The sequence below is a fragment of the Dryobates pubescens genome, chromosome 5, assembly GCF_014839835.1.
Source record: "Dryobates pubescens isolate bDryPub1 chromosome 5, bDryPub1.pri, whole genome shotgun sequence".
In the NCBI taxonomy this organism is placed as follows: Eukaryota; Metazoa; Chordata; class Aves; order Piciformes; family Picidae; genus Dryobates; species Dryobates pubescens.
This window is the reverse complement of record NC_071616.1, coordinates 41,160,966-41,174,447: the sequence shown is the minus strand read 5'-3', so window position 1 is coordinate 41,174,447 and position 13,482 is coordinate 41,160,966. Positions and strand designations below refer to the sequence as shown.

The following is a 13,482-nucleotide window of genomic DNA, read 5'->3' as shown; positions in this document are numbered from 1 at the left end:
TGGATGACAGTCTGCTAGAATGGGTTTCCCCAGCCCTTTAATATTACGAAAGGAATAATTAAACTGTGACTCTTCAGCACCTGAGAAAACTGTAACATCACAAAACAACAGGTTATCACAGGAAACAGGACTGATCTTCACCCTGACTGTTCATCAAAACAAGAAAAACAACTCTTCAGTCGTGTTTGAACCAACAGATGCCAGGTGTTAGTAACAGAGAAGCAGAGGAGGGAGTTACCTTTAAGGAAATAGAAAAGGCTGACACAACATTTAGTTGTACTATTTGTTGCCGCGATCCTTTTGCTTGCTTTATGGAATTCAACAACTGTTCCAGCACTTGGAGCCTTAAACAAAACCAAGAAATAAACCACAGAATTAACAATCAAAGAAACAGAGAAACAGGGTGGGAAAAATAGATTATCCTAATTCTTGAGCATTTTCCTTCAGGTGGCTGGTCTGTCTCCTACAAACCATCTTTGTATTCATATTAGAATAAGTAATTATGCTGTGAACACAACTTTTTGCCTTTGTTTCCTTGTACCATGTATTCACAGCTAAGTACATTAGATGTTATTAAAAGAAACTGTGTATGGCAATGATGCATTTTGACTGACAAGAAAGGAGGAAGGAAAAGAAAAAGCAAAAGCAAATGCAGTTGTCTGCAGCAATGAGTTCAGATCTTGAGAAAGAAGGGAAGAAAACCAACCAGCAACCTGGTGACAGTAGGCGCAAAAAGCCCAAACAGAACCATCACTCACTGAAGATAGAATAAGGAACTAAATGCAGGGCAGAAGAACATATCATGAAGCTTGTGGCAATTTTATTGGCAGGTATGTCCATACCAAAAAGCTGTCTTGGGATTACAAACATCCTGAGCATTCTAAGCAGTGAAGACAGGTCCCTCTCAACCCCTAACACCCTGTGATCCTGTGACATCAGGACTGGGATGCTAAGCACTCATCCCTCACTGGAAATTACAAAACCTTCACCACTGATAATGATCATGATCTGAGGCCTTACTACAGTTGGCTTTGAAAATATAAAGTTGTTTCATTTCAAAGTTATTGATTTGCTTTATTGCTTCACTGAAGAAAATTCCCAGCAGCACACAAAATAAGGAACAGCACGCAAAAAATCTTGAGGAATTTCACGCCTCAGCAACCAGCATGCTTAGAAACATGAAACAAACCAAACTGCCATTTCTGCAGCAGGAAGATGCATACATAGACATAAAAAACAGGAGGAGTCTGTGATCTCTTCCAAGCTTTCTTGTTCCTTGACAAAACTCTGTTAAGACACACACTCCTGTTTCTTCCATCCACTTTTTATTAGGAATGAGGCAGGATAAGGGTTGAATTTTTCTGCAGCTTCCTAACCCCTTTGTCCTTTTTTGGTTCTAAGGCATTTAGTAATTAAGCACTAATTGTGTAATATCTCTTAAAAATACTGCCACTCTGAGACATTATTTTTCGTGTTCAACAGAATGTATGACAGTAACCTCTTGCTGGATGTGCCTTTTCACTGTGAGTAACTGAACCATGAGTAGTCCACGTCACATTATTGTTATCCATTATCGCAGCATCACTAAGGTTGGAAGAGACCTCGAGGATCATCGAGTTCAACCTGTCACCACAGACCTCACGACTAGACCATGGCACCAAGTGCCACATCCAATCTCCTCTTGAACACCTCCAGGGATGGTGACTCCACCACCTCCCTGGGCAGCCCATTCCAATGACGAATGACTCTCCGTGAAGAACTTTCTCCTCACCTTGAGTCTAAACCTCCCCTGGCACAGCTTGAGATTGTGTCCCCTTGTTCTGGTGCTGGTTGCCTGGGAGAAGAGACCAACCCCTTCCTGTCTACAACCACCTTTCAGGTAGTTGTAGAGGGCAATGAGGTCACCCCTGAGCCTCCTCTTCTCCAGGCTAAACAATCCCAGCTCCCTCAGCCTCTCCTCATAGGGCTTGTGCTCAAGGCCTCTCCCCAGCCTTGTTGCCCTTCTCTGGACACATTCAAGTGTCTCGATGTCCTTCTTGTGAGTAGTCTGAATTTTCTTATTCAGCTGGTTTACTTATACAATTCACTACTTTGTTCCAGAATTGTTTACTTCTGTGTCCAAACACTGTGACCACATTTTAGCACCTCTCAAATTCCCCAACAGTTACAGTCACTACTTTACCTGTGAGATTCTGCTACATGGGAAAACATAACTCCAAACAGACGAGTGGCTGCACTGATAACAGACAGTACAGGAGGTAGTGGTTTTGGTACTGAATCACCTTTTCCAACTTTCTCATAAATTAAGTAAGGGTCATACTCCAGGCTGCCACCAGTTATGCTGTTACCTAAAAGGAGCTGTAAGAAGGAAAAAACTGATAGTCATATTTTTAGAATCATAGAACATTTCAGGTTGGAAGGGACCTCCAAAGATCATCTAGTCCAACTCCCCTGCACTGAGCAGGGACATCCTCCAGTAGATCAGGTTGCTCAGAGCCCTGTCAAGCCTCACATTGACTATCTCCAGGGATGGGGCCTCAACTACCTCCCTGGACAACCCATTCCAGTGTTCTACCACCCCAATGGTAAAGAACGTCTTCCTAACATACAATCTAAAACTACTCTAATTTCAAACCATTGCCCCTCATCCTATCACTACAGGCCTTTGTAAACAGTATCACAGTATAACTAAGGTTGGAAGAGACCCCAAGGATCATCAAGTCCAACCTTTCTCCACAGACCTCATGACTAGACCATGGCACCAAGTGCCACGTCCAATCTCCTCTTGAACACCTCCAGGGACGGTGACTCCACCACCTCCCTGGGCAGCACATTCCAATGATGAACGACTCGCTCAGTGAAGAACTTTCTCCTCACTTCGAGTCTAAACCTCCCCTGGCGCAGCTTGAGACTGTGTCCCCTTGTTCTGGTGCTGGTTGCCTGGGAGAAGAGACCAACCCCCTCTGTAGCCTTCTTCTGTAGTCCCTCTGTAGCCTTCTTGGAGGCCTTCTTCAGGTACTGGAAGGCTGCTATTAGGTCTCCCTGGAAGCTTCTCTTCTCCAGGCTGAACAACCCCAGATCCTTCAGCCTGTCCTCATACCAGAGGTGTTCCAGCCCCCTAATAATTTTCACAGCCCTCCTCTGGACCCACTCCATCACGTCCTGGTCCTTCCTGTATTGAAGGCTCCAGAACTGGACACAGAACTCCAGGTGAGGTCTCACCAGAGCAGAGTAAAGCAGCAGAATGAACTCTCCATCTGCTGGCCACACTTTTGATGCCATTGCGAGGATGCCATTGGCCTTCTGTGCTGCAAGTGCAACTTGTTGGCTCATATCCAGCATCTCACATACCAGCACCCCAAGTCCTCTCTGCAGGGCTGATCTCAATTCCATCATTCCTCAACCTGTAGTGAGATCTAGAATTGCCCCAGCCTAGGTGCAGTACCTTACACTTTGCTTTATTGATCCTCACAAGATTTTTGACCAAGTCAAAAGCAGCACTGACCCAAATAACTATAACTGTATGAAAATACACCATCATTATATTAGATCAAGATGTACCTGCTCTTCAATAAATCGGTGGTCAGTCTCCTGCAGTAAGGGACCAAGTAAAAGGAGATCATTCTCGTGACAAAGGGGTGGAAGCAAGAATGTAGAGGTATCGATCTGGCTATCAGGGACAGTCAAATCAGTCACTAACTCCTTCAGAACAGCACAGAAGCTCCCTTTAAAAGAAAAATATTCAAAATGTTCAGTTAATTACTTGCTACAAGCAACTCTGGGAGCAAGATATTTATACTGAAATAGTAACACCCACCTAATATTTTCTTAAAGTCTTCAGTTAATGGGAGAACAATCTTGCTACAGAAATCAATAGAGCACTACCTATGATAAGTAAACTAAGCACCTACAGCAATTTAGAAGCTCAAGAAGAGACCTTGACCTTTACAGAAGGCATGAAATGTCATATAACTGCTAATCAGTAAGTGAATTTTGTTTACAATTAAAGTAGAGGGAAAAGGCAGTTACAAGGCACAGCCAGATTTTCTTCTATTTCCTGAAAATTAAAGTTGCAGAATGTATTACACAGTATCACAGTATAACCAAGGTTGGAAGAGACCCCAAGGATCATCAAGTCCAACCTGTCCCAACAGACCTCACGACTAGACCATGGCACCAAGTGCCATGTCCAATCTCCCCTTGAACACCTCCAGGGACGGTGACTCCACCACCTCCCTGGGCAGCACATTCCAATGACAAATGACTCGCTCAGTGAAGAACTTTTTCTTCACCTCAAGTCTAAACCTCCCCTGGCACAGCTTGAGACTGTGTCCCCTTGTTCTGGTGCTGGTTGCCTGGGAGAAGAGACCAACCCCTTCCTGGCTACAACCACCTTTCAGGTAGTTGTAGAGGGCAATGAGGTCACCCCTGATCCTTCTCTTCTCCAGGCTAAGCAATCCCAGCTCCCTCAGCCTCTCCTCATAGGGCTTGTGCTCAAGGCCTCTCCCCAGCCTTGTTGCCCTTCTCTGGACACGCTCAAGTGTCTCAATGTCCTTCCTAACCTGAGGGGCCCAGAACTGGACACAGTACTCAAGGTGTGGCCTAACCAATGCAGAGTACAGGGGCACAATGACCTCCCTGCTCCTGCTGGCCACACTATTCCTAATACAGGCCAGGATGCCGTTGGCCCTCTTGGCCACCTGGGCACACTGCTGGCTCATGTTTAGGCAGGTGTCAATCAGCACCCCCAGGTCCCTCTCTGTTTGGCAGCTCTCCAGCCACTCTGATCCCAGCCTGTAGCTCTGCATGGGGTTGCCATGGCCAAAGTGCAGCACCTGGCATTTGGACTTGTTAAATGCCATCCCATTGGACTCTGCCCATCTGCCCATTGCACAGCCATACAGGAATTCTTGGACTTTACAAGCACAAAACACAAGGAATTTGTTGTAGGTTACATTATGATATTATGATAATTTACACTGGTAGTTAAAACCTTCACACATATTTACACACAAGATTTCAAACAAGACTGTGTATTGTACTTAAACATCAGGCTTTCTGAGCCAGACCGTTTCAGGTTATTAAAACAGTTGCTGCAGCAAGAGAACATTTTTAGTGGTGAACCACATGTGACAAGGCAGTTGAAAAAACACTGCAGAACTGAAGTTAAAAAAATGTACCCAGCTGTTATGTAAATGAAAATTTGCCTTCAGAGCATTAAGACTGCAAAGTTAAGTCCTCATGAGCTGGGAAATACCAGCGTTCAGCGGGGTTTAACTCCACACATCCATCTTTTTGCTTTCAGTTTTGTTGTTAGATGATCAGATAATTACCTGTTTGCACTAAAGCTGCTTATAATTTTTTAACATGCAGAAGTTCCAAATAGTGGGACAAAACAGCAGCACCTCATGAGCACAAGCAGAACCACTTGTATAGTTGGAGCTCTCAGCAGAACCAACTTGTATAGTTGGAGCTGGCAGCAGAACCACTTGTATAGTTGGAGCTCTCAGCAGAACCAACTTGTGTAGTCGGAGCTGGAAGCAGAACCAACTTGTGTAGTTGAAGCTGGAAGCAGAACCAACTTGTATAGTTGGAGCTGGCAGCAGAACCACTTCTATAGTTGGAGCTCTCAGCAGAACCAACTTGTGTAGTTGGAGCTCTCAGCAGAACCAACTTGTGTAGTTGGAGCTGGAAGCAGAACCAACTTGTGTAGTTGAAGCTGGAAGCAGAACCAACTTGTATAGTTGGAGCTGGCAGCAGAACCACTTCTATAGTTGGAGCTCTCAGCAGAACCAACTTGTGTAGTTGGAGCTGGTAGCTGCATCAGCTATTTTACCCTTCCAGAATCTTCAATCCATTCTGAGAAAGTTGCCTCCCCTCTAGCTCCCTAACTCCTGGCCCCATCTGCCTTTCTGCTTTGCTGCCTGCCCCCCTGACTAATTAGCAAGTCCAAAATCTTAACTCAAATTTAAATGCAAAAGATTAGCACTATCAAATACATTCCAAGATGCACAGATAGTGTGTGAAAAGGATAAAAAATGAGCCTTTTAGAAAAACCAATAATTAAAAATAGCAACTAGAAATTGCTCTTTCATTATCACAGTAATTAATAATAAATAATTTATTGAAAATCCCCTTTCTGTGAAAACAGCTTTTCAAATAGACCTTAATGAAGATACTCAGCAATTCTAAACCAAATTAACATTTATTTTGGCCCAAGATACTTGGCCATCCTCAGCATGCCACATAATATTATCCCAATGTAAAGCAGTCGAAAATGTTGAGCCAGAATGCTGTTCCAGCATTCCAGCTATTCATCTCATCCTATTAAGAATGAGAAGTGAATTGCTTGTATTCAATTTTATGGTTTAGAGAGTGGAACAGAACAAGCACAAAAAGAATGAAGAATGAAAAGAACCCTAATGAGTTGCCTGACAAAACACATTCACTTCAGACCACAGAAAACATCAACATTCGAATAATCTCAATAACCAAATTTTCAGACTGCTGGAATTATTTGTGTGAAATTCTCAAATGGGACATTATAATGATAATAATTTAGGCTTTTTTTACATTGACTCACAGGAAATAAATGTTTCTGTGTCAAAAATATAAACACATTATACACAAAACCTAATGAGACATGAAAATGGTCACAAGTATGAATCATCACCTTAGCAACAGAGCCAGCTCTTTGTGGCTTAACAAGTTCATACTTCGGATTGGCTGAATTGCAAAGTCTTAACTTTTCACACCAGATGGAAGACAGCAACTAAAACAAGTCCAAGGTATTTCAGTGGTGTTCAGGTTAACCTGGTCCATTCTTCTCAGGTCACTGCTGAAATAATTCAAAAACCCAGCTTCCACTCTTGCAGACACACAGGAAGCCTTCAAAAACTTCTGCTGTTTAAGCAGATACTGACTTTTAGGAGTGATAGAAACCAGTAAGAGGAATCCAGAGAGGCAGAAAGACAGCAAAAATGGACCAAGCAGAGCCTAAACAAGTTCTCATATCCCAGGCCTCAAAAATCTAAAAGTTTGAATTGAGAAAGAGGCTTGGAGCTATCAATAAAGAACCTGTCTGAAACTGTTGATTTTGCTGGGTATTTTGTTTTGTTCTTCTTGTGCTAAGGAAAACAAGCTTTGAACATTATTGCCAAGTAAAAGCTAAGTAAAGCTTGAGTTACAACTCCTAATATTCGTCCCCATCGCTAATTTTCTCAAGGAGTTGCAGATTTTTAGCCTCTGGCCAACAACCCAGATGAAAGAAACTGAAAAGAAAATAATTAAAACCATGAACTGTTGAAATCTTAGAATACATAGAATACATAGAATAAACCAGGTTGGAAGAGACCTTCAAGATCATCGCATCCAACCCATCAACCAATCCAACACCACCCAAACAACTAACCCATGGCACCAAGCACCCCATCAAGTCTTCTCCTGAAAACCTTCAATGACAGCGACTCCACCACCTCCCCAGGCAGCCCATTCCAATGGGCAATCACTCTCTCTGTATAGAACTTTTTCCTAACATCCAGCCTAAACCTCCCCTGGTACAGCCTGAGACTGTGTCCTCTTGTTCTGGTGCTGGCTGCCTGGGAGAAGAGACCAACCTCCACCTGTCTACAACCTCCCTTCAGGTAGTTGTAGAGAGCAATAAGGTCACCCCTGAGTCTCCTCTTCTCCAGGCTAAGCAACCCCAGCTCCCTCAGCCTCTCCTCATAGGGCTTGTGTTCCAAACCCCTCACCAACTTTGTTGCTCTTCTCTGGACTCTTCTCATTCAGTGTGTCACTCTGAGCCATGCAAAAAGTGTGCCAGGCTGTGCAGCACAAGGGCATCCCTCATACTCTTCCTAATGATAATGATTAAAATTAGACATTAAAAAAAGAATCCTGTGTCCCAATAATTAATTTATGTTTTATTTTTATATTCTTAATAATAATGATTTCTTTTATTATTTTACTCTTGGCAGTATTTTCCAAATATTTCCTAGAACTAGCAAAGACATACAGCCCCTGCATGAAGCTGTCACAATAATGGAAACAACAGGGAAGGAATGCTACGTGGTTCAACCTTTACCTCATTTTTATTTATTCATTTATCTAACTTTAAATTGTTAAAATACAGAACAGATCTAGAAAATGAGCTCTGGTAATAAATGCATTTCCATCCTTTCCTCACTCTCATACTGCTGCATTACAAGAGGTGGACAACTCTGAGACTACACCTGTCAAATTACTGGTTTGATTCTAAGGCCATTGACATTGCTTTCAGCAAGGTCGCCACTCATTTATAGCAAACCTTTTAAGCTTTTTCTTTCTTTATTTGTTTTACAGTGCAGAATCTTCAGCTAGGATGCTTTATCAAAGAAGTCAGATTTGCAGGTCACACTGGAAAATGCTGTCTATTTTTCAACGTAGTTAAGACCACGTGCAAAAAAATCACAACTGCCAAATCCACACATGCCCAAATATTTGCATTCTATAAATCAACCCTGAAACAAAACCAAACCAAACCAACAAAAAGAAAATAACCACTTGTTCTAAGGAATGGAGGCATCATTTTCAGTCTTTTATGACCAAGTCATAAATGAATATTATACCCTATGCTTCAAATGTTACCCAGAGACTTCTAAAGTGACAACAGCTTTAAGTCAAAGGTCAGGGATTTGTCCTTATGAAGATTCACTTAGCAGTTACCACTAGATGGAGCAGATATTTGAGTGAGGATTCCCTCCATGATACACAGGACACAGCCAATTCACTGTTTGTCAAGTGTCAAAACCACTCTGCTTCCTTACTTAGTCCATAGAATACTCCAAGCAAACAATTCAAATATGAGAAAGGTGTTTAATGTTTTAGCAGAACTGTTCGACCTATCTAACTACAGGGGATAGTTACTGGGTTAAAGGATTACATTTTAAATAGTCCTAGCTATGTTCTGCTTCTGCTACAGGAAAATAAGTCTATCCAGAGGTTTTGTTGAAATTACTCTTTAGATACAAACTTCTAATCTACTCTCTGCACATGACCAGATTAATTTCTCCTTAAGTCTACTTGAAGCAAGCAATTTTTTTCAATGGACTCTACACTAAGAATTTAGGATTCAATGCCTGTATTCGTAATGGGAAAGGAGAAAAAAAGATCATAGAATCATTTTGCTTGGAAAAGACCTATAAGATCATCAGTTCCAACCATTAACTAACTCTACCAAGTTCTATGATAAACCATGACCCTTAGCCTATTCTGGTGTTCCAGAATCCTTTCAGTGGTTTCTTCTAATATTCAACCCAAACTTTCCCTGGTGCAACTTGAGGTAATTTCCTCTTGTGCTACCACTACAATGTTACTAAAGAGAAGAGACCAACACCCACCTTGCTGCAACTTCCTTTTAGGTAGTTGTAGAGCAAGATCTCCTCCTCACCTCAGCCTCCTCTTCTCCAATCTAAACAACCCCAGTTCCCTCAGTCGCTCCTCAGCAAAAATATATTCTCTGGACACTTCATCAGCTTTGTTGCATTTCTCTGGGCTCATCCCAGGGCCTCAATTATTTCTTGCAGTGAAGGACCCAAAACTGAACACAATACTCAAGGTGTGGCCTCACCAGTGCTGATCACAGAGGGACAATCACTTTTCCTGCTACAGGCCAAACAGCTTTCCAAAACCACAGTGACTTCACTCTAATTTCATGAAATACAAGCAAAGGTAATAAAATCTGTCTATTAGAAGATGTGAAACTAATTCTTGCTGGCTGAATATAACTTGAACATAAACTTTAAAATGAACTTGTGGTACTTTGAGTGGATTTCTCTTTTTAAGGAGATACATACCTTCATAGGTCTTTGGAGGCAATACTGCTAGTAATTCATAGAGTTTATGTCTGTAAACCGTCGAGGGTGTTTTTAAAGCATTTCCATATGATTTGTATATTGAGGAAAGCCTTTAAGTACAAAAAGCACATCAGAGATGTTAAAGACTTGAAGCATTATGCAGCACTCTGGTTTGATTTGTACCGCTCTACAGTGCACTTTTTAAATCTACTCATATTGTTAAGCACAGCTTTGATTTGTATTGCCAAGAGCAGAAGCAAACCCATTTATTTCACCTGTTCTTCATTGCCAGTCATTATTCTTACTTAATACTAGGCAAATAAACAAGGGTTTCTATGTCCTGAGATTGCATCTATATGTATTACAATTAACATTTTGTGGATGTCTCCGTGAGTTTAGACCCCAGATATATTAAATCACTACACAGAAGGCAGAAATGTAAAAGTTATAAAAGCCTTTCCAGATTAGCTGTGAATATATAGACACAAATATGCCCATGTCTAGAACCTTTTGTCCAAGTCTATTATTTAACTTAGTTTATTATTTTATAAAAAAATGACCATGCCTAAACACCAATCATAGAGTGGCTTAGGTTGGAAGGGACCTTAGAGATCATCTACACCAACCTATGTTTGATTACAAAAGCAGGATGAAAACGCTCATTTAACAAACCCACAATTTCTTTCACAGCTTTTTTTTTTCACATGACACAGGAATCTGCAAGACACAGATCATCTGCCAGCTAAAGTCTTTAACTGTACAGATGGATTTTACACTCTAATTTTTGTGCCTCAAAAAGAAAGTTCTTTAGAAAGTGCATTAAATAAAATACAATCCAATAAAGGAACTCTGTAGCCAGAATTTCATTTAACTCAAACCCAGAATTTCATTTAACTTTTCTTTTGTGGTTTCTGCCCCCCCCCCCCCTTCCACACACTTACTGTGTCAACAAATCAACAGCACTTGGAAGAGGAGGAAGAAGTCTCTGAACAACTTCATCCGTAAGCAGACCAGCACAGTGAGAAACAAAGCTTTTGATAGCTAGAAAAAGAATTTAACTCAGTGTGAGACATCTAGAGGAAAAATACACCACATTAGTGAAGTAATCACATTACTAACTCACCAATAACACAGAAGAAAGCATGCAAAAAAATCCTATTACAATATTTTGATGAATAATTTAAGCAACTGATAAAAATCTCAAATGTAAAAAGCACAGATGCACTGGTTTGGAGTCTCAGCTTGCACATTTATACTTTGATTTTTTATTGCATATATCACAGAATGTAGGGGTTGGAAGGGACCTCCTGAGATCATCAAGTCCAACCCCTTGCCAGAACAGGATCATCTAGAGCAGGCTGCACAGGAACACATCCAGGGCCAGTGTATAGTATTAAAGACCTATCCCATCCTCCCCACCCCCAAAAGAATAAAATTAACAGTTAAGTGGTTACTACTGAACTCCACACATTCTGACAGATTTTAACAGCAAGAGAGAGTGGTGATTACTGTACTAGGGTTCACATTTCTGCCATGCAATGGACCTTTTAGTACTCTAGAATACTTGACTGAAACACATTAAGTATTTGAAGATCACTGGTGTCATCCTTCCCCTGGAAGCCCAAATTCTACAATAGATCATGATGAAAACTGCAGACAGCAGCAAATTACTGGCTGAGAATTAAAACTTCCTTGTTGCCATTTTTACCTGTGTCTTCTCACTGTCACAAATGTGTCTGAGTGACATTTCTGTTTTGCTTACATTAAGTGACCTATTAGGAAACAGAACTGCTATTTACTGAATATAATAGACTGTATAAACAACCGAGCATACCCTGGGGTTTGAGTTTTCATTCATTACTGTAATACATATGTTAAAAGAGAGGAGGGAAGCAACATTCCTGCTATCATTCACTGCTTGGAAACCAACTGATTAAAAGAAGGGGGAAAACCCTGTGAGGGTTTTTGTTTGGCTGGTTTTTACCAAAAATAAACCCCATATATGTGTATGACCTACACAAGCATTTATGTTGGGAAGTGGGTAAATATTTTGACATCCAGTGGAAAAAAACCACTATGAAGTATCTTTGTTCTTTCAAAAGGAAGAATAAAGAGCCCAACTATAAATATGCAGAGCATGACACAGCAAAACCCACTTACCACAGAGAGCACCAGCACGACCTTCCAGTGTTACTTGCCATGTAAATGAATCTCCTCGTGTCTTCTCTGTTTCTAGGTCTTTAGGAGATGCTGGAAAGATGCACCTCCACAGTAACAGCATTCGTGGCAGATGGTGTTGGACAACTGCAGGACCTAGAAGCGTTGACAACGTTAAGGATTCAGAAAATTAGTTTCTCTCTTTGGTTCTTTTTCCTATGTTCAAAGAATCTTTACAGCTGTGGACAAAATTTTATGCTACATTCCCAGCCTTCTCCTATGTTCTTTCTCAAATATTTATTGTCTTGGTACTCCATTTTCATGCCTGACTACGAGCCCACTGTTAGTATGCCACTAAGCCAGCTACAATTCCTAAGTACAGACCCTGTGGGTCACTAGCATAAAAAATGAGATGTAGTAGTGATGTTGAGATAAGGAAACATTTCATAGAATCAATAAGGTTGGAATCAGAATCAGTAAGGTTGGAATCATAGAATCAATAAGGTTGGAAGAGACCTCAAGGATCATCAAGTCCAACCTGTCACCCAAGACCTCATGACTACTAAACCATGGCACCAAGTGCCACATCCAATCCCCTCTTGAATACCTCCAAGGACGGTCACTCCACCACCTCCCTGGGCAGCCCATTCCAATGGCTAACGACTCTCTCTGTGAAGAACTTTCTCCTCACCTTGAGCCTAAACTTCCCCTGGCACAGCTTGAGACTGTGTCCTTGTTAGAGGTTAATGCACAAGCTTTGTTTTCCCTAACCTAACAAAAACCTGTGAGCTGAAAAACATGAAAAATGCCTTAAAAATATGAACAAACCACATAAACTACATTCTTCATTAGTGATTTAGTGATCATAGGCAACAATCTGACCACTAATAAATCTCAAGAGTTCTGCAAGATGGAAATAAAAGAGGGAAATAAAAAGAGGGGAAATAAAGAGGGAAAATGTAAGAGGGAAATAAAAATTATTAGCTCATTTTGTGCTGGGAGAGATGTTGAAAAATATTAGTATAATTCTTCATGACCATAAAGACATTTGGTGAGACTGACTTTGAATTTCATCTTCTGCATTTAATTCATAGCAGTACCACTCAGTCACTGATTTCCAGACAATGAACACTGATTTCCATGCAATGAACTAATAACAAATGTGAAAGAAACTACATTTTTATTTGATGAAGGTTTTTTTTCCTGAAGATTCCGATTAGCACTTTGGGGGTTTTTCTTAGAATTATTATGCAGTGGTAAATTAAATGAAACATCCAAAGACCTAAAGTTAAAGGCAGAACACAAAACAACTTAATACAGTTAAAAATTGCAGAAAGCTGCTACCTAATGTCATGAGGGCAGCTATCAACAGCCATCCAGCCTGCGTCCGCTGCAGCGAAATGCGACTGTTCTGAGAAGCAGAACACAACAAATCCTCCGCTACTGCCATGATCACCTGCAAAGTTAAAGAGAAAGAGCATCAGCATCTTAG

The 13,482-nt window shown here is 41.1% G+C and overlaps 1 protein-coding gene across 2 annotated transcripts in view; it reads right to left on the bottom strand.

Moving 5' to 3' along the window:
• HEATR5A (HEAT repeat containing 5A) overlaps positions 1–13,482 on the bottom strand; it is a 74,865-nt gene that overhangs the window by 28,715 nt on the left and 32,668 nt on the right. For both annotated transcript variants that reach the window (XM_054162095.1, XM_054162096.1), the window contains exons 12-18: positions 13,335–13,446; positions 11,994–12,146; positions 10,775–10,874; positions 9,834–9,943; positions 3,562–3,725; positions 2,183–2,358; positions 239–344 (exon numbers count right to left, since the gene is read on the bottom strand). In XM_054162095.1, coding sequence (XP_054018070.1) covers positions 239–344; positions 2,183–2,358; positions 3,562–3,725; positions 9,834–9,943; positions 10,775–10,874; positions 11,994–12,146; positions 13,335–13,446 — 921 coding nt within the window. The remainder of the gene's footprint in view (positions 1–238; positions 345–2,182; positions 2,359–3,561; positions 3,726–9,833; positions 9,944–10,774; positions 10,875–11,993; positions 12,147–13,334; positions 13,447–13,482) is intronic.